Here is a 21,495-nt window from a genome sequence, read left to right on the forward strand (position 1 = left end):
CTCCTCTTTCTTCTTTAGAACCGGCAGGCTGAAGCTCCTGGAAGGCAAGCCAACAAGGTCTGCACTGTGCAAAAGCTTAGCTGATAGCTGGACTTAGAGGAGGGCTCCTGGGTTATTGAGCCCAAAACCTGGTAACAGATAGGCTTTGGGGAAAAGTCAAGGCAACCTGAGGGTAATGTATTCAAATGTGAAGACCTGCATGGCTCTTCTAGCTCCTGGGGTCAAGGTCAAGGTTGGAGAGGCAGTTAGGCCCTAGCCCTTATGGCTTTTCAGCAACAGCTGGCTCAGGGCTGTTCACCCCATCAGAAAGGTAATCATCCTCATTGTTCTGCTTCATCTTGGTTTCCAGAACCGTGATGCGCTGCTTAAGCTTTTGCTGAGCCCCCGTGTACTCAGCCAGCAGGCGGCTAAAGCGAGTGTATAAGGTCTCCATGTTGGTCTCCAGCTGTTCTAGCTTCTCCTGCACATTCACCTCCATGTTGGCTGCCGTCTCATTCTCATCCAGCAGCCCCTCCTTTATCAAGATCTCTCGGCCTCTCTCCTCCAAGACCTTCTTGGCATCAGGGTACTCAGTCACTGCTTCCATAAGATCATCCTTGGACAAGCAGAAGAGATCTGAGTAGCCCAGGCTGCGGATATTGGCTGTGCGTCGATTGCCCATTTTGCTACCCTTAATGTTAAGGATACTGATCTCTCCAAAGCAACTCCCGGCAGAAAGCAGGGCATACTGAGTGACACCATCATCAGCAACCACTGCCAACTTACCCTCCTTGATTATGTACATCTCTTTGCCAATATCCCCCTTGCGGCAAATGTAATCCCCAGGGCTGAAGACCTGAGGACGAAGTTTCAATACCAGCTCCACCAGCAGGCCAGCCTCACAATCCTGGAAGATGCGTACTTTCTTAAGTGTGGACAGGTGTACATTGATAGCTATCTCAGCCCTCAGCTTGGCTGGCAGGTTTTTGAGAACTTCCCGCTCATCCACACTCTTCTTATTGGTCCACAGGTAGTCAAACCACTTAATCACCTTGGCTTCCATCTCCTTGCTCACTTTGCGGAACTGCATGTAATGTTTGACCGCATCGATCTTGGCCTGGAACTCGGCCCGGGTGGCATTCATGTTGGAGATCATGGAGCCCACATTTCCAACGATTGTGGCAAAGATGAGGACGCCAATCAGGAAATCAAATATGACAAATAGGTACTCCTCATCCGTTACAGGGGGTGGTGTTTCCCCAATAGTGGTGAGGGTCAATGTAGACCAGTAAAGGCAATAGATGTATTCCCTAGCCAGGTAGCCATACTCAGGGTCAGTGATGTTGGGATAAACCCAGGTATCAACCCCAAAGCCAATGGACTTGGAGATGGCATAATAGATGCAAGCATTCCAGTGAATGATGACCAAGATGTAGAGAACCAGGTTGCTGATGCGGAAGATATTGGGATAACTGGTGCGTGTTTCAGTGCGGTCAAAGAATTCAAACATGCGGGCAAAGTGTAGCAGGCGGTTAAAGCGCAGCTCAGGGCTGTGGATGCCCACAGCAAAGTAGACCAGGTCCGTGGGAATGATAGAAGCCATATCTAGCTTGAACTGCAGAGTGTGGATATAGTTGTCCCGCAACTTCTTGGTATCTTTGACAAGCAGCCCCTGTTCTAGGAAACCTAGTAGAGATGCAAACCAACATATCACTTCTGCTTTCAGCCCTCTCCCTCCTGATAGGCTAACACTCTGGAAGGGACAAACTGTTCACTCAATTTTCCTTCCCAAGGAGGGGTATAGGAAACTCATGTAGCAGGGATGGCCAGAAAGACCTCAGGAGAGCATCCCCTGGTCTATAGCTCACTAGGCATGTGAGGACCATGAGATGCAAAAAGGGGCAGGCACCAACCTAAGTCCCAGTCAAGCAGTTGAGTCTAAACTTGTGTTGAGAGGGCTTCTTGAAATTTTGGACTCAGGCCTTTGGACATATGGGTCATGCTCCTGCTTGTGCATTTCAGTTGCTCACTTACCTGTGCGCAGTCGGACAAAGAGGTCAGCAATATAAATCGCATCTGAGTAGTAGTCCAGCACCAGCCACACTAGATAGTAGTTCTTCTGTAGGTCACTGAAGCAGGCTCTATAAGAAAACAGGGCTGGGCTTTTCCCCTCAATTCCAAGCTAAGTTCCCCTAGAGGCCCCAAACTGAGTGCCTATTGTGTGCAAGGCATGGGATGGCTACCAGGGGAACTGATGAGTCACAGTCTGCCTGTTGCTAAGCCAAATCCTTACTGAATGAATGACTGGGGTGGGGGAACGTAGGTCGAAAATGTTATCAGGGAATGATAATGTAGAGATTGGCTTTGGAACTGAGACTGCAAGAAGAATCTCCATATGTTGAAAATGGAGAGAGGAAATTGTCTCTTGAGAAAATAGCATGTTGTGATGTTACCCTGTTTCCCCGAAAATAAGACAGTGTCTTATATTAATTTTTGCTCCCAAAGATGCGCTAGGTCTTATTTTCAGGGGATGTCTTATTTTTCCATGAAGAAGAATACGGTACACTTTTATTGTTAAATGAAAATAAAGGAAATTTATTACCTGTATATGGTATGGTAGTACGGTAGTTGTCAACACAAACCAGACAAACTGTGAATCCTACAGTATCAAGAATTTACTCATTTATTCAATGGCAATCATGTCATCATCTTCTGGAACATCATCATAACAATCCAATTCCTGAATTTCCTGGTGAATTTCTTGTGACTCCATTTCTTTCAGAATCAGTGGACCAAATCTCTCATGTTTAGCCTGGGGGGGGGGGGGCTTATTTTCGGGGGAGGGGGGATGCCTTATATTTCACTCAGAAGGAAACCTGTAAGTAAGTCTTATTTTTGGAGGATGTCTTATTTTGGGGGAAACATGGTAAAATAATGAATTCTGGGGGTGGGTATTCCAGAAGGTGGAGCTAGAGAGAAGGCCAGGTCCAGAGGGCCTTGAAGGCCATGCTGAGAGCTTAAACTTTACCCTGTGGGCAACAGGGGGCCATAAAGAGTTTGTGAGGAGGGAGTGACATAATCAAACCCCAGTTTCTACCAACCACACTAGCTGCAAGTGTGGATAATGAGCTGGAGGGATCAAGGGTGCCTGCAAAGAATGGGTGTAGGGCTGTTGTAGTTGTCCCAGGGAGAGAGGAGGGTAGCCTCACCTAGTACAGTATTGGTGGGATAGAGAAGTAGAAACAGATTACAGACACCAGAAAAAAAGGATAAAAGGATAAACATAAAACTTTTGTAGCATATTAATTGAGAGGAGTGGGCTTTAATAGGGCAGTAAGCTCTGTGTCCACAACTGGAACTGGTATGCTCTCAACCCCTGGGTCTGAGGATTGGACTGCTTTGGCTACTACTTACCAGACCCTCCCTATTTACCTGGCCACAAGCAGGCACCAGTTGTAGAGAACAGGCATGGCAATGACAAACAGCCAGCGATAGTACCAGTCCCCAGCTGGGTCCAAGACAAATAGTTCACATTTCTTCCTAAGGAGACAGAAAGAGGCCAGGCTTGTGAATCAGGTGCTCAGTGTGGCAACACCCCCACTTCCAGAGGTCAGGGATCCCTAAAAAGCAATGCCTAAGGGGATGTGCAGGGTGAAGGGTAGGTTGACTTAGGGCCCTGTTTTTCAGAGAGCCACAGCTTGGTACTGGTTATCTGAGCAGAGCTCAGATGGGCAAAGAACACTCCTTTTCCTATTTTAATCCCCCATAGGCCCATTGACTCCCAGGTCCTCTGGAGTCCCTTTGTTAAGAGGGAATGACAAGGAGCAATGCTTTTACTGGGTTGGGCCTCAGAGCCTGGGGAGGGACTTCCACAGGATTGTAATGAGGGCTCAGGACCTGTTCCTACAATCCTCCCGGGAAGAAAGAGGAACTCCAAGCAAGTGAGTGCCAAGTGCTTCCTGCCCACCCCGCCCTCTCTCTCTGCTGCCTGGCCTCCAGCTCCCAAATCACTTTCCCAGATGCTGTATCCTGCCTTGGCAAGAACTCTTATCCTACACTGGCCAGAGGTGGGGAATGTCGGCTTGGCCAGACATCTACAGTCGCCTACTCATTCCTCCAACAACATACCCTCCAGCTCTGCCTTCTCTATTCTCCCCACCCTCTTTTGCTCAATTATTTCTAGGCCTTCCCTGCCAATGAGCCTCCAGCATGGCCTCTTCAAAGGCCCACCTCTGAGCCCACATTGGCACTGGTATGGGTACACTCTCAACAGCACTCTGTAACTGTGTCCTACTCTATGTTTACTTGCTGCTGGAATAGAGGCTGAAAGTAAACCCTCCCTCTGCCCACACTCAGGTGTCCTTGATACTTGCTTCATGAGCAAAGAGAGGACATCTGGCAAGGGGCAGCTTAGGTGAAAAAGCCACTACAGGCTCCTATAGCAAGTGGGTCACTGGCTATTGTAAAAGCTATTAGCTGGGACAGTGGAAATATTCTAGGGTTAAAACTGCAACAGATCTCCTCTGCCTACCCCATTCCCTGCATGGCAGGGCTTGGTATAGAACCCAGTGTGCTCATGGTGACATAAGAAACCCCACCGAGCCCTCCAATTATTGCATGTTTGGGAGCCCTTCCAGTCCCACAGGTTGGATAGATATACTTGGTGCCCTTGCCCTCGCCGTCCTTGTCGCCTTTGCCATCTCCTTGCTGTGTTGTCACGGTCTGGAGCTCAGGACCACGAAAACGCTCAAGGAATGAGTCAGGTCTAGGTTCTTCCTCCCGGAAATTCTTGTTGGCCCACTCTCTAATGACCCCCACTAGGCGGACGATCCTAGAGGTGAGAGAGGAATGATAAGTCAGAAAGAACTGTGTGTTCAGAACCTGTACTCAGGAGCTCAGTGTCTGATGAAGGAGATGGAAATGGGCCAAGTCATTATTTTCCAGTGCCAAGAATTGGGATCAAGGCCAGTGCTGAGGCCAGGGAGCTGGGACTCAGACATGACTTGGAATGCAGCCTTAGAGGAAAGAGAAGACTTCCTGTAGGAGGTACCATCTCAGTTAATTGTTAAGAACAAATAAGAGGTCTCCAAGACAAGATGGAGGTTTGTGCTAAGAGAGGACAGGCCAGAAAAATGGTTATTCCAAGCTTTCTGATTTCCCTATGAAACCTACAGCTCTGGGCTTCAGATCTCAGGGCCCGCTATGTAGGCCCGTCTGTGGAAAGGATATCTTCCTCCTGACACCAAGACAGGCAAGTCTAAAGAGAAGTCTCCTCTGGCCACTCCAAGGTTGTTCAAAGAAGCACACTCAGGAAGAAAGAGTTGAACTTAAAATATCACTGTCAGTGTTTCCCAAATGTCTCATTGGGAAGGTCCAGTGGGACTAAAAGAAGGAAAGACATGGTATCCACTTTGACAGTGCCTGTGGCAGGAGGGGATAGCATCAGGGCTATGGTGGAACCCACCTGCGAAAACCACCCCTCCCTCGCTGGGGGGCATCCATCTCTGCCAGCCTCTGCAGTTCTGAGGAGGTGTCATCTTCAGCCGCAGACTCTGGCCTGCAGAGGAAGAAGCAGGTTACCAAAGGTTCTCTAAGCATACCTATCAGCACTGTCTTCTCTTATGACTTGCATAGACATCCCATGGTTCCTTGAGAGGATGTTCTTGAGTCAAAGATTGCTCAGTGACAATAAGGAAGAGTTTAAGGACATAGCAGCCTCCAGGACATCTCAGAAATAATGCTGACTCACCTATTACTCTTCCTGTGGTCATCTTTGCCATTGGCCTTAATAGCAGTAGGTGCATGATGGTTGTGGTTATTGGCTGGGGAGCTCTTTACACCATTAGATTTTTCTGTCATCCTGCATGTACAACTGGGATCCTCACCTGCCAAGGAGAGGGCAAAGAGTAAAGTCATAGAGGAGCCTGACACCAATATAAGTCAGGAGAGCTAAAGGTGAGCAGTGGGAAGAGAACCAGGGCCCACCTGGCAAACACCAGCACATCTTACTGATTTGCAGTGCAGGGCAGGGGGACCCAGCATTGCCTAAGTGCCAATCTCTAAGCACCAAGATGATACTGCTCTCTCTATTCTGATAGTTCATTAAAAAGGCAACCGAAGTTAAATTGAAAAATGTGTTTCCTTTTCTTTTACTCCAGTGAAGCCTTTGTGAACTATCAGCTATAATGCAAAACAAACAAACAAAAAACTGTTTAAGCCATCTTCTGTTGCCTTGATTTGAAGATGTGTGGCACATGTTTAGGTTACTGAGCATCTCCAAAGCAGCCCTGCCCCCAAACTCCTGCCCCATGAGAGGATATATATCTCCTTGGCTCAAAGAAGCTGCCACCCAACCCCCAGCTCTCTGGTTCTCCTATCCCAAGATCATTCCAGAGTTCATGCTCCTCAGGTAGGAGTCTCATTCTCATTGACCTTTTCAACCAGAGTTTCTTCTTTTCAATTCAAATCACATTTGCTCCAGCACCTTCAAATAATGTTGCTCAATCTGAGGGACATAGAGGAGCCCCATGGGTGGGGAAGGGATTGAGGAGGAGAGAAGGGAGAGCTCCAATAGGCTCCAGAGGCAGTGGTCCAAGTCAGGACTCTCTCTTTAGGGCTATGGGAAGTCTTGGAATGACTGATAAGGAAACATGACAAGGACAGCATTGTATTCTAGTAAGATCATTGTGGCTGCTAGATGGAGACTGGATTTTAGGGGAGCAAGAGCAGAAACGATGTGGTAGGGAAAAGGTTAGAGAAGATGGTACCACTGAAGTCTGAGACAGGGCAGAGTGGAGAAATATTTAGGAAGTAAAAAGAACAGGACTCAGAGAAGGATTGGTTGTGGGAAACAAGGGAGAGCAAGTGGCGGGATCATGCAGGTAGAGAATACAGAATGAAGGTCCAGGACAGAGCTCTGGGCAGCACCAATATTTAAGAGTTGAATGAAGTAGGAGATGTCCACAAAATCGACTAAGGAGCAACTTAAGAGGAGAAAATCCAGAAGAGAAACAGGAGATTGTGTTCCACCGTGTCTGCCATGGAGTCAAGGAGGCTGGGGCAAAATAGACTTCTAGCAACTCTTCTCTGCTGAGCCTGATTGGTATGCCCCACCAGATTTGGCCAGCACACCTGCCAAATTGCCTGTGGTCCCTATGCTGGAGCAATCCCCGCCCCCGCCCCCCACCCCTCTTGTTCCAGCTTCTGGAGCTGTCTCCATGGTGATTGCAGGCATGTCAGCCTCTGTGGTGAGTGGTAATAACAAACAACTTCAAAGATGCTCTGGCAGCTCTCTGTGGGACTATAGCACTGGGATGCTAATAAGGGCACCTGAGGCAGAGGAACCTGTTTGGACTCTAGAGGCAGCAGACCATGGAGACAGAAACTTCCAAGCAACACAAACAAAACCGGGGCCACTCATATTGATCGAGGTTTCAGAGCTGGCCTCTGGAATCTTGAAGGTTAAGAGGGGTTATGTCACAGTGAATGAAGGGCAGTGGTAGAGGAATATCAGTGAAAGGCAAGTCCATTGCAAGGATGTAGGGAGACGGATCTAGGCTGGAGTGTGAGCTGTGCTTGCAAGAATAAGACAAAGGAGACCAAGGACAGCCCGGGGAAGCTGCAAGCACCAGGCAGAGAATGTGGGACAGCCTCTTGCTGATAAAGAGACAGTACGGGCCCTGCCTGCCAGCATTTGGCTTCCTCCCCTCCTTACTGATAATGGACAATAGCAGTGACCCTGAGCCCACAAGAGGGTAGCTAAGGTGCCATGACAGCATTTATGCTTTCTCTAAGGTTCTGGCACCAAGAGAGATTCCTCTCCCATGATCCCTGATCCTTCTCTGCCAGGAGCAAGCCCTTCTCTGAGTCTGACTGCCAGAAGCAGCTATTTTGCCACACACACTTTCCTGCATCAGAACTGCTCCCTCAGATCACTTGCCAGGAAACAGGCCAGTGGTTCTCATACTCTCTCCAAGAAACCTCATTTAGTCCCAAGTCTTCAGTTACCATCACATTCCAAATAAGGCATTTCTCCCAAGCTCCCCACCCATATCTACAGCCACTGCTCTTTTTTGGCACCTCAAACCCTATATAGCTAAAACTGAACTTGACACCCTTAACTACATTTTGGCTTCTCTTCCAATGAACCTACCTCCTAGAAAGGCCTGCCCTCTGCCTAGTCCCCCAAGCCAGAAAACTGGATGTCAACCATACTTCTTGTTTTCCTCAATCATCACATCCAAGTAGCCTTTGTCCTCAGTCGATTGTCCCCCAGAGTGTCAAAGATCTGTCCAACTACTGCCTTCTGTACCCTAGGCCCTGTTCTGGTATCAAGCATTCACTGCCACTCCATGTCTGCTGCAGCAGACTCTGACTGACCCAGCACTCACTGGGGTCTGGACTAGAGGGGAGACATGGACACAATTAGGGTTTGCTGTGAGTTAAAGCTCTCAGAGGGAGATAAGCCAAACCTCCCCCCATAGCATAAGAGGTTGATGGGAGAGTTCTAAGGAGCTGCAAAGGTGGCCGATGGCTTGAAGAACTGACCAAGTGAAGGAGACTGAGGAGGACAGGTCTCAAGGAAGAGAGTCTCAGGAAAATCTGTAGGGCCAACACCCCACCCCCATGTCAGGAAGACTGCCTATAAGAGATGAGAGCTGGAGGAGTTCTGCAAACACCAACAGAGGCCTCACTGGTGCCCTTATCCAGAGCAGGCTTAGGAGTGGTGGGAAGAGAAGACATATTTTTCAGGGTTTCAGAATAAGTAGTAGGAGGTGAGGAAGAAGAGATAGAGAATGTATCTGACTCTTTTTAGAATGCTGAATGAGTGAAAAAAAGGCAAAGATAAGGAGGGAACTGGAGCGCATGAGGTTGCAAAAAGTTCTCTGTGTTTCTATTGTTTTTATCCTTTTACAGAGAGGAGATAACAAAACAAGTGTAAAGGTTTTGAGGAGGGATTCAATAGAAAATGAAAATATTTGTTCTTGTGATCAATCCCAATTAAGGTTGGAGTTCATTAAAGATGGATATAACGGGTGGCTTTGTGCATGAGAGTTGGGGAGAGAAGACTTATCAAGCACACAAGGGAAAGGGCCACTGAAGAACAGGCTAAGAGGGGAAAAGGTGATAGATGAAGATTTTAGATAGGAGTGGGGTGCAGTGAGAGACAGTTGAAGAGGATCACTCATATAAAACCTCAACATTCTCAGTTACATTGGAGAGACATCAGGCAACAATAGATGCAGACTTTGGAGAAAGCCAGAAGGTTTATAATAGCTTCTGTAGGGTTGCATAGGGGAAACCAAACAAATATGAGGGTAGGACTGGAATGGGTGAGGAAGACATCAGATTATGTAGTTGACAAAGAGAAGAGAGGTGGGCAGCGGTCCTAGATGGAAAGTAGAATCTTCAAGAAGGGAGACTTTTAAACCAACAGTAAGGCAGAGTGCTCCTGTAAATAGCCCAACATCAATTATTACACTCCTGGGCCTCTTTAATCCTCATCCACAAATTAAACAGCCAGTCCAAGACTTTTATAGAAAATCCAGCTTGATCCAAGAAGTGTCTTGGACCGTGGTTGAGGGCATTCTGAGGACAATTCCGTTAGAGATGGTAAGGCCAGGAATAAAAGGGACAAGTTAGTCATATACCCAAGAATAGAAGAGCTACTAACTTCCAGTTTGCAATCTTTTAAAAGTTCACTGTTGCCCAATGCTCTTTTGTTCACTCAAGCAGTCCATACATATTCCCAAGGCATCTGTTGTGCACCAAGTCCATGCTAAATGCTGAGGTTAGGGATATGAATCTGCAGTCTCTGACCCCAGTGTTGCTCCAATAATAAAAAAACAGCCAGGAATATAATTCATCCTCAGAGTCACTTGTTTTTTCAGTAGCATTTGACAGTTTATCCACTTTCTCCTTGAAATAATGGGTTCCTTCTCCTGGCTTTCCTCCTGCCTCACTCACCACTTCTCTATAGTGTCCTCTGAAGAAGCCCCTTCCTCTTTCAAAACTGTAAAGTTTGGAGTGTCTTCAACTCAGTCTTTGGATGGAATCCTTATCTTTTATGTCTTCATTTCCTCAGCCAGTCTTGTATGCTTGTGACTTGCAAATTTATAACACCAGCTCAGTCTATCCATTGAACTCCAGTTTGCCTTTCTGACATTACCACTAGGATGTTGAACAGGTATCTCAGGCTGAATATGTCCAAAATTGAGCTCTTAATCTTGCCCTCCAAACCTTATCTTCCCATATGCACCTGCATCTTAACAAAGGCAATGTCATTCTCCCATTTATTTGAGTCAAAAGCCTCAAAGCCATACTTGACTCCTCTCTTTCATATCTTCACTCTCTACCTATGCAAAACATGTGAACTTCACCTTCAATCACTGTATCCAATCACTTTTCACTATCTCTATCATTAACACCTTAGTTCAAAATACCACCTTTTATCCTTGCCTGGCACATGGTATATGCTCAATAAATAAGTTTTTCATGTAGTCTATTACTCAGCATAGGCCTCTACTACATCAATTAGCTGATTTTAAAGGAATATACAACACTTCTACATTTGGATAAGACAGAATAACAGGAACCAGACAAACTCTCCAGAATAAAATAGCCAAACTTAGGCAAAATATATGAAAGAGCTATTTTTAAATATTAGACATTAGGCAACAATGAGCAGTGACCACTAAGAAACTGGAAACAAATGGGGTGAACCCTACAATTGCTCCAGATTATTCTCTCATGAGAGTTTCCGGGTCATGGCACAGAGAGAGGAAACTCAGGTGAAGTCTGACAGATTCACTGGATTGCAAAGACAGAGAACAGAACTCAAGGACACCAAGGCAGCTAGAGTTTGCAAAGCAGAGTACTGGAAAAGAGAGCTGCACAGAGAGAAAATTCTGGAGATCTGCAGAGAATCCTCTCATGTACTCAGCATACTCTATGAGGATGCTAGGCATGCCTGAGGAAAGAACCACCCTTCCCCCAAAACTAGAATCCTATCCCTATCCCTAATCCAAGGCTTGAAATAGTCTCTGATGCTACCAACTAGACTGGAAAACCCAATGATTTACGGGGTATTGGGGAGTGGATCCAGAAATGTCTTGCATTTATAATGGGAACAAATCTCAAAAATGAGATTGAAAACATTAACTGATTGCCTCCCATATGCACCCTGACCTGGATCGAACCCGCAACCTGGGTATGTGTCTTTATAGCAAGTCAAATCTGCCACCTTTTGGTGTACAGGACAACACTCCAACCAGCTGAGCCACACCAGCCAGGGCTGTGTTGGGTTTTTTATTTTTTTAATTAAATTATTATTTGTGTACATATTTTAACATTGCCCCCCTCCCATATATACCCTCCCTCCCCAGAGTTTTGTGTCCATTGATTGTACTTATATACATGTATACAAGTCCTTTGGTTGATTTTTTATTTTTATCATTATTTATTTTTATTTTTTCAAAAATGTTTTTTAAAAAAAAAAACACTATCCAGCACCCAACAAGGGGAAACTCAATGTGTGGCCACCACTCAAAAACTTACATTCCTATTATCTGATCTAGAAATTGCAGGAATATACATAGTTTGTCCATAATAAAGAGGAAACAATCTATCAATCAAAATAAACCCAGAACTGACACAAATATAAAATTGCCAGACAAGGGTATTAAAACACTTAATATAGCTGCATTCTATATACTCAAAAAGTTAAGTAAAATTATAGAATATTAAAAAAAAAAAGGATTATGGGATATATAAAAAAAGACCCAAATCAATTTTCTAAAGATGAAAACTATATATTTTGAGATGAAAAATACATTAGATGGAAGTCATTACAAATTGCATACCTTAGAAGAGGAGATTAATGAAATTTAAAGCAATACAATAAACGCTAGCTGGTTTGGTTCAGTGAATAGACCACTGGACTGCAGACTGGAAGTTCCCGAGTTCGATTCTGGTCAAGAGCACATGCTCAGATTGCAATCTCTATCCCCAGTAGGGAGCATGCAGGAGACAGCCAATCAATGATACGCCTTTTTTAAAAAAAATATATTTTATTGATTTTTCACAGAGAGGAAGAGAGAGGGATAGAGAGTTAGAAACATCAATGAGAGGGAATCATTGATCAGCTGCCTCCTGCACACCCCCCACTGGGGATGTGCCCATAACCAAGGTACATGCCCTTGACCAGAATCGAACCTGGGACCTTTCGGTCCGCAGGCGGACGGACACTCTATCCACTGAGCCAAACCAGTTTCGGCCAATGATACTCTTTTATCACTGATGTTTCTATCTCTCTCTCCCTCTCCCTTTCTCTCTCTGAAATCAATTTATATATATATAACAACACAATAAAACTACCCAAAATGGAGCACAGAGAGAAAATCAAATGAGAAAAAGGAAAAAGAAAGAGCAAACATTGGCAAATTGTGGCACAACTTCAAGTGGTTTAATATAAGTGTAGTTGAAATTCTCAAAGGAGGCAGGGAGAGAAAAGATATTTGAAGAAATAGTGGCCAATGCCCCAGCCCAGTGGCTCAGTTGGTTGAAGCATCTTGCCTTACACCAAAAAGTTTGTGGGTTTAATCCCCAGTCAAGGCATATACCTAGGTTGCACATTTTATCCCAGGTTGGTCAAGGTACATACAGGAGAAACTGATGGATGTTTCTCTCTCACATTGATGCTTTTCTTTCTCTCTCTCTCTCTCTCTCTCTCTCTCTCTCTCTCTCTCTCTCTCTCTCTCTCTCTCTCTCCCTCTCCCCTTCTTCTCTCTCTAACATCAATAAGCATATCCTTGGGTGAGGATTTAAAAAAAGAATAAAAGAAATAATGACTAAAATTTGTCCAAGTTTTATAAAACTACCAGAGGCCCAGTGCATAAAATTATGCACTTGGGTGAGTGTGGGGGGGATGTACTTCAGCCTGGACTGTGCCCTCTTGCAGTCTGGAAGTCAAACATCCTTAGTGTTGCCACAGAGGCAGGAGAGGCTCCCGCCACCAATGTTACACGCTCACCAGCTGTGAGCCAGGCTTCTGGCTGAGCGGTGCTCCCCCTGTGGGAGTGCACTGACCACTGGGAACAGCTCCTTCATTGAGCATCTGCCCCTTGGTGGTCAGTGCCCATCATAGCGACTGGTCAACTGGTCAACTGTCTGCCCCCTGGTGGTCAGTGCATCTTATAGTGAGCGGTTGAGCATCCTTAGCATATCATTAGCATATTATGCTTTGATTGGCTGAATGGCCGACTGGATGACCAGACACTTAGCATATTAGGCTTTTATTATATAGGATAAACCCACAGATATAAGAAGCTTAATGATACCCAAGCACAAGAAACATGAAGAAAACTATACCAAGGTATATTATAATCAAATTGCACAAATTCATTAATAACAGGAAAAATTTGAAAGTAGCCAGAGAAATAAAACACATTATGTACAATCACAAAAGTAAGCACGGCATCCAATGTCCAGTAACAAAGATGAGGGTGACAGCAGCACCTTTCTTCTGAGCTTTAGGCTTTCCTTACAACTGCACTTATACTCCAGCTGCCCTTGGACAGGCACAACTCACCTCGCCCCCAATCACACTGAATTCATCACCATTGACCCTTAAACATACATTTATGGAAGACTGAGGCTTCAGGATAACTTGGCACTCACACTTCTCCCTGAAGAGCATATCTAAATTCATTCTGCCTATGCATAGTTCCCTGCAAAGTTTCTCAAGGTCCTGGGGCAAAAACTCAGTTCAGACTATGCCACCTTTCTTGCCAGGACCCTCCTGTACTAGAGTGTGCATCTCCTGAGGGCAAGCATGAGTGTCTGCATTGATATATACTGTATCCTCACATAGCACTGGGGCTGGTTCCTGGAAAGCATTCCATACATATTGGTGGAAGGAAGAAAGAAAGAAGGGAAGGAGGATGGGGGAAAGGGAGAAAGGGAGGGGGGAAGAATACATAAAGGTTAGACCTTAGTGCAGTTCTGAGGACTCCAGAAGATAGAGCTACTAGTAAGAGAGACTAGCTCCAGTGGGTCTTCCCAGAAGGAACATGATACATTCCAGGTGGCCAGGTGGTCCAGCTTCTTCTATATTCCAGGCCATCCTGGTCTCAGATTCAAGTTAATATCAACGTTTTTTTTGTGTGTGTGTTTTTGTTTGTTTGTTTTTTACTATAATTGGGAAAGGAACTCTTCCATAACTAACAGCCTAATGAGGCAGGCTCCAAGTCTCCCAGAAACTAGTTCTCCAGATATACTATTCTGGTCATTTCAGTAGAAAATGTCCTGGGCAGCAAAAGAGAGTTATGTCAGAACTATACCAGGCTCAGCAGGCTCTTGGGGCTGACTTTTGAATGTGGAGCTGAAGCTGCAATGACACCCTTGTGCCCAAGGTCTGGGAAGATAGTTGGAGGGGGCCCAACCATGGACAAGGAGGTTTCAGGGGCTGGGGAAAGGCAGCCCCAAACTAGAGATGAATAGAGTGTATGGCACTCATTAGATAGGTAGTAGGTCGTTGATGCTGATTCACCTTTGACTATAATCAGCCACTCTGAGATCAGGCTCCAGCCTAGCACCTTCATGAAATTGATGCTTGAGAACTACTTGTTGAGAAAATGAAATTTCCAGTGGGATACAGAGAAGACAAGGTTTGCCCAAGAAGCCTGGCAGGCCATCATGGTTGGTCACTACTTTAACAAAGGGATGGAGCCTCTAGTGTGGATGTCATTACATCAGAAACTTGCCATGACTGGGCCACTTTTTATTTCTTTACAAAGATGGGGCCAAGACAGTATATCTGACATCAGCCATGTTCAGTTCATACCCAAGGGGAGGCTCCTCCTAGAGGGACAGGCCAGATCCCAGACCATGCTGTCTTCACTGAGAAACTCCTGTGTTCCACATTCTCAGGTACCTAGGGGCTATCTCTATTTCCTGGGGGCAGTTACTGGGATTCAAAATATCCCAAACTGGCATAACCTTCTCACCTCAGCCCATGCTCTTCTAATAGTAGGGCCCAGACACTGGTAGTTTTAGAAAACAGGCTACCCCAGCACTGACTGCCTCCAATAGCCTCTGTCTGACAGTACAACGTTTGAACTTTCTTTGGAGAGCAAAATTTTTAAACTTAAACTTCTTCTAACACCACTTCTTCAAAATAGACTCTCCCAGGCCGTGGTATTTTGTGGAAGAGCCACACTCTAGGGGCCAAAGAGCTGCATGTGGCTCGCGAGTCGCAATTTGCCAACCATGGACTAATCACTTCAAGGTTGGCACTGTGTATTTTTTAAATTGGCTTGGAAGGTCTTAGGCAATGAAAATAATTACTAACATAAAGCTCACTGGAGCCAGGTGCTCTGCTAAGCACTGCACTCATGTAATACTAATAGCAATCCCATGAGATAGATGGTGTGGATATCCCCATTTTTCAGATGAGAAAACCAAAGTACGGAGCAGTTAAGTGATTGCCCCAGGATGTAGTAGCACTGGACAGGATTTCCCCAAAGCCTGCACTCTCCCTGTCAGCCGGGTTACCTCTCTTTAAGGGAGCAGGCTCTCTCACCACACTTATTCTCAGCCACTTCTCACATTTCTATGATCTACTGTAACACTCAGTGCCTCCATACTCCTAGAGGTCTCAGGATTTAATTTGGCTGCTTTGACAAGCAACAGAGGTTCTTCACCTACTTTCCCTCAGCAACCTAGGCAGATCAGACATGCATGGAACCATGTCAAACCTGACTCTTAAGATCTGCACATTTTCATGAGCTCTAGTCACCACCCCCATGGAAGCCATTGGCCTGTGGCCACAGAAAGGTGTCAGCCTTGGTCAGTTGCTCTCTCAGCCCAATGCCAGCCCTTTTCCTCACCAATCAGATGGCTTCAGAGGCAGGTGTCGCTGGCCAGAGTCAGCATCCGTTGGTCTGTCCGTGTAGCTTCCAATCAGAGATGAGCCCCTGGGGACTCATTAGCGCCTGAAGCCAGCAGAGACCACCTGGCACTCCTGTCTCTAGGCCAGTAGGGTCTTTGAACTCCCATGAAACTGGCAGTCTTCCAGTCAGAGAGCTAGCCCACCTTGCCCAATGCCAGCACCGGAGGCTGGCTGTAACCCAGAGGTGCTCATGCCCACAGCGAAGGCAAGCTGAAGGCTCTGGCCCAGTGTGGCACCTGACCACTGGAGTAGCTGTCCTGCCTCCTGGCTGGATGATTGACCCCCTCACTGAGGGCCCTGCACACTCCAGGCTGTCAGCAGATGAGGGCTGGATGCTGGGCTTCCCAGCTGTAGAAGCTGCTTGTCTGCTCAGACCCAGAAGCCAGCTCCTCCCATGCTCCCTGAGGAGCCCTCTCTTACATAGAGCATGCATCACTCAGGGCTTTGTGTCTGGGGACTCAAAGCCACCAGCTCACTATTCTCATGCACCTGCCTTCCAGCCTTAGTAACAGTTTTGAACAGCCTACCTAACCAGAGGGCAAGCCAGTGAGAAACTCGAGAGAGAAGAGGTACCCGATGTGGGAGGAAGTACATTTCTTCCCCTCCAGGGCTCCCTGAACTTGGCCTCCAAGAGGGGATGGGGTTGGGAAAAGGAAAGTAGCAAAAGCCCTTGAAAGATGAGTCATTTTCTCCTTTTGAAAAGGCCAAGATCTTAGATTGCTCCAAGGCACAACACAACCCCTGTCTTCTCCCCCACCCACACGCCCACCTTATTTGCCTGCCTCTACCCAGCTGCTAGGAAACCAACCTGAGACAGAAAACCTGGAATATTGAGTTTCAACTTCTGCTTGGGCCTGCCCAGTAGGGTAGCACAAACCACAGCCTTTCAGATTTTCACACCTGCACATATGGCTTGGGGGACTATACCCTCTCTCAGAGGACTATGTGAGGCAGCTTATGTAAGACCCTGTGCGCAAAACCCAGGGCACATACAGGTGCACGTATCTGCATGTGGCAGCAAGAGTTTGCAAGGATGAACAACAAGCCAAACACAGGAGTTAGTTCTGGAGTGGCTTGACATTGGGGGGCAAGGGGCTTTGCTAGGTACACCTGTAATGTTTGCATTTTTCAAGAGGGCATTGGCAAGTAGGATTCGTGTAATCAATATTATTTAAATGCAACATGCTGGCACATAGTTCATTCACCAGAGGAAGTAGTGGTCAAAATTGACTGATTTTTATGCAGAAGGCTTTTCTGCAGCGGTCATGCCCTAAAAGCCAGACTTGTATGACCAAGGCAAAGCCCTTCTGGAGGTAATCAGGCCAGAATTGCTCTCTGGGGACCCTGGTTGGAGGCATTCTTGCCACCATTTGCTTCTCCTGGGTGCCATGGATGTGGAAGGCAATGGAAGCTATCCCCTGCCTTCAAGCAGCTCCTGATCCACTGGGGGGACTGGCTATACGCTGAGTGGCCATATTATTATGACCTCTGAACGCATAATAATCTTGCCACTCAGATTATATATATTAGAGGCCTGGTGCATTAATTTGTGCGTGGGTGGGGTCAGGCCAGCCTGGCTAAGGGGAGGGGTCATGGGCAGTTGGCCGGCCTGCCTGCTGGTCGAACTCCTGGTTGAGGGGACAATTTGCATATTAGCCTTTTATTATATATGCTATACACTGAGTGGCCAGACTATTATGCATTCACAGATCATAGTAATCTGGCTACTCAGTGTTTAACACTCTAACACCAAGCCTAGGCAACCCATGGGAATTTTCACAGAGGAGCAATAAACAACATGCTGCAGAAAATAAAACATGCCTATACCCCCAATTAGAGTCCCAGCTTCCCCTCTCCTTGTCATGGGAAAGTTCCAGGCTTGCTGGGAAGGGTTGGAGAGCTTGGGTAAGGCCAAGGCATCTTAGCAGGGAAGTAGCATCAAGGAAGCAAACAGTCCAGACAGATAATATACAGAGAATCAGGTAGGAGCTATCAGCCCTCACAATAGGGTCCATCACAGAACCCTGCAGAAGGGTCTACTACCTATGTTCCAGGCTTTGGTGGAGGCCAGCATGGAGTAGCTCTGGGAATGGTTTCCCTCTGGAAGACCCTGGAGATGAAGCAGACAGGCAGGGCTAAGAACAGCCAGTCACACTTCATTCTGAGTAGAGGAATAGCCAGGGCTCAGGCAAGGGCTCCACCTTAGCTCCCCCAGCCGAGGAGGCATTTCTCCAAGGGGCCACCACACTGTTTGCATTTCAGCTAAATTGCTCCCAAGGGTGAGTCTTCGTTTCACAACATATTTTCAGCCAGGCTTTTTCTGTAAACGTGTTCATGTCTGCTCACAAAAGACAGACACTTCCCCACGCCACAATAGCCTTCTCTTCCTCTTAGCTTTCCTGTGTGGCCCAGCTGAAACAGAAGAATGGGGCAGCTTGAGGAGGAGCACTTGAGGGAAGGCTTCCTGGCATCCTTAGCTCCAATCAATTCCACTCTGCTTGGCTTACCTTCCTGTCGTTAAAGGCAGTGGGGATTTGGATTGGTGGCAAGAAGCTATGCATGCTGCTACTCTCTGAACCTTAACAGTGGGATGCTCCTTTTAATTAGTCCCCAGACCTTGGGTCTATCCTGAGGCTGTGGGTAGTGGAGGTGTGACCTTCGAGGAGGAACCCCAATCTTCCTCCTCGCTCACTGGTTATTCCAGGTACTCCAGGACCCATTAGTAGGGGGCAGGGAGCCTCCAGGTTCTACCCAGGCCTCCTGGTTCTTAGAAGTATTGCAATCCCCAAAAGATTCAGGGGTGGATAAAGCCTCTTATTTTATGGGGGCCAAGGAGGACCAGAGAAGGGATGTAGCAGGGGCAGAATACACTTGAAGACAAGTATCTCCCTCTCCCTTCACCCCACTTCCCTCACTCTTCCTCCCACTCCTCCATTTCCTCTCTATATTCTCTCTCTCTCTCTCTCTCTCTCTCTCTCTCTCTCTCTCTCTCTCTCACACACACACACACACACACACACACACACACACACACACACGCATGCAGTCATGTTTATTTTACATCTCATGACTAACCATGACTAACACACTCTCTTTTTTATAACGAAGAACTCATGATAAGTTTGGGGGTTGGGAATGGTCTGGTTAGTCACTAAAGCCAATGGGAATGTTCTGTGTCCATGTCCCCCAAGAGACATGTATGTATCCCTTTGTCTCCAGCACAGCCCTACCCAACAACCCAATCCGCCCTGTCTGAGATGAGCTTCACAGGGTTGTGAACATGGATGAATAAAATTCAAAGCCCCTCCCTGTGGCTGCCCTCCAGAGATGAGTTGAGGCCTCATCCCAGCAAGTCTGTAGGAAAGACTCAGGAGAACACATCTCAGAACCAGCCCTGTGTTGCTAGACAATCTCAGGGCCATGTTCTCACTTAGTGGGACTCAGTTCCCTCCTGGGTAAGTGAAAAGTTTTCTGGTCATTTCCGGGACATTTCCTTTGATTGAGTTTTTGTAACACCTGGCCCAGACAAGCTGCTGTAGGAGCACTTCCCCACAGATTCTTGCTGGCCTTTGTCCAAAAGGAAGGATCTGCAAGACGTGCCCCTAAGGAGGCCCCTGCAGGGCTGGGAACAGTGGCAGAGAGGAAGGAGGGAGAATCAGAGCCCCACATGAGTCCTGGATTCAAGAAACTCAGCCAGCAGGGTTTGCCATCATTGAACTTTTATTGAGCATTTTCTCTGTGCAGAACCCTGTGCACAATGTGGAAGGAAACAGGAAAACATAGCCAAGCCCCTGCCACATAGAATGGAACAAAAGGGACAAGATGGTCATTGTGGAGTCCTGATGGACAGGCAGGAAGCACCTGCCACTGGTGTTACTGTGAGGATCATATGCCCCACCCCCTTTTACCCTCCAAAGGGCTGCATCTCAGCCCTTTGGGATCTTTCTGCACCTCCAAGCAGCTAAAGGCCTCCCCCAGTAGGGGACCCAACCAGAGTTAGAAAATGGCCCTGCTGCTGCTGGGGGCTGCTGGGAAATAGAAGGAGGAAGGGCAGGGGTGGCCCAGGGAAAGAAAGGAATAAAGGGAAGGAGGAGAAAGCTCTGTTGGTAGGATGGCTGGAGAAGCATCACTGGCGAACCCACAGCCACAGGTTGACTATGCAGACCGAAAACAGCACACTGAAGAGCATAAGTTCCCGCTGGGTTCTGGCAATTTCCTGGTCCTCCAGGTTGCTCAGACGCTCATTGTTCACACACAGCTGCAGAGAGACCAAGAGCAGGCTGGTAAGCAAAGCTGGTCTAGGGAAGCCCACGGCCCACCAACTGGGGAAAAAGTATGAAGTTCAAATAGGAAGGGACTTTGCTGCCTTTTGGAGGGGGGTGGGGGACTACCTCTGGGTAAGAAACGGCTGATACCAGGGGCCTGAGTGGGATGGGCTGCCTATGTTGGCAGGCCCAACTGCTTTGCACATTCCTTTGAATGCATCAGTTGTCTTGATGAAGCCAGTCCTTCCCAGCTGTGCAGGGTGAGCAGGGAAGGGCATTTTAATCCTGAGGAGAGCTAGTATGGAGGAAGCAGCAGCACTGGAGTGAGCGCTTCAAGATGGGGTAACACTCAGGGGCCAGAGAGGGCCACTAGGCTGATAGCCCTCCACACCCACATCCATGTCCATGGCTTCTGCAGTCTCTGCACACCCGAAACCCCTATCTCAGACCTCTCAGCCATTCTCTCTGAATAGATGCCATTCTCTTTCACTATCTTCTTCCGTTCCCTTTTTGTCGTCTTTTTCTCTTCGTGTTAAAGCTGACTTAAGGCTGTCAGAAAGATGGGAATTGGGTGCCATGGGCATTGAGCGTAGAGGAGGAGAGCCTGATCTCAATTTGGCTGCTAGAGAGTAAGATAACTGGAATGGCTATGCAAGCTCAAGGGAGATGATTTATTGCTATTGAGGCCCACCTGCCACCAAAGCACCGTGATTCTGCCTCCACCCACCAAGTGAGTCCCCAGCACAGCAGACATTCACCTGGTTTCTTATGGCCTCCATCTCCAGTTCATGTTCTTCCAAGCCAATCTCTGCAATCATATCTTCCTCTGAGCTGCTGGGAAATAAGAAAATATAGCAACTCAGAGCTGCTGATTGTCCCAGGCCTGGTAGAAAGCACTGGAAAGCCAGGAGGGCCAGTGAGTAAGATCAGGGGTTTCTCTGGACAGTCCCTCTGTCAGCCTCTAGTCCCTCCCCTTCTTTGGTAAGCAGGTCCTAGGGGCTTGAGGGCTGGAACCCAGACCAGCCCAGCTGAAGAGCACTCAGAGGACTCAAATAGGCAAGGAGCCAGGAAGCAACAGGTCTCCAACAATCATGGCCAGCTGCTCCGAAGCCCTTCCTGGCCAGTCTGACTCTCTGGCTCACTCTGATCCCTGCCCGGGAAGCTCCTCCTTTCCTCTTGTAGGGTCTCTGGGATCCATCTTACCACTCGTAATGGAATCTTGAGCCATGGAAGCTGCCAGGATACTCCCGAGGATTACCATCCTCATGGCGTAGTTCTCTTGCCATTCTGCGTACTGGCAGC

The 21,495-nt window shown here is 47.3% G+C and overlaps 2 protein-coding genes across 2 annotated transcripts; both read right to left on the minus strand.

Annotated features, from left to right (window-relative positions):
- Nucleotides 1–259: 259 nt before the first annotated feature.
- Nucleotides 260–5,838, minus strand: CNGA2 (cyclic nucleotide gated channel subunit alpha 2; the record flags this gene model as incomplete). Its single annotated transcript, XM_084870337.1, has 6 exons — nucleotides 260–1,665; nucleotides 2,014–2,120; nucleotides 3,412–3,519; nucleotides 4,640–4,810; nucleotides 5,444–5,536; nucleotides 5,729–5,838. 6 exons carry the CDS (start codon nucleotides 5,836–5,838, stop codon nucleotides 260–262), a joined length of 1,995 nt encoding a protein of 664 aa, XP_084726463.1.
- Nucleotides 5,839–19,633: 13,795 nt separating this feature from the next.
- On the minus strand, nucleotides 19,634–21,495 carry FATE1 (fetal and adult testis expressed 1). The gene is made up of 3 exons (XM_084870271.1): nucleotides 21,397–21,495; nucleotides 20,952–21,027; nucleotides 19,634–20,186 (listed from the first exon to the last, which is right to left on the minus strand). The coding sequence occupies exons 1-3, from the start codon at nucleotides 21,477–21,479 to the stop codon at nucleotides 20,055–20,057; spliced, it is 291 nt and encodes a 96-aa protein (XP_084726397.1). The 5' UTR covers nucleotides 21,480–21,495; the 3' UTR covers nucleotides 19,634–20,054.

This window comes from Pipistrellus hanaki (genome assembly GCF_964339955.1).
Source record: "Pipistrellus hanaki genome assembly, chromosome: X".
Classification (NCBI taxonomy): Eukaryota; Metazoa; Chordata; class Mammalia; order Chiroptera; family Vespertilionidae; genus Pipistrellus; species Pipistrellus hanaki.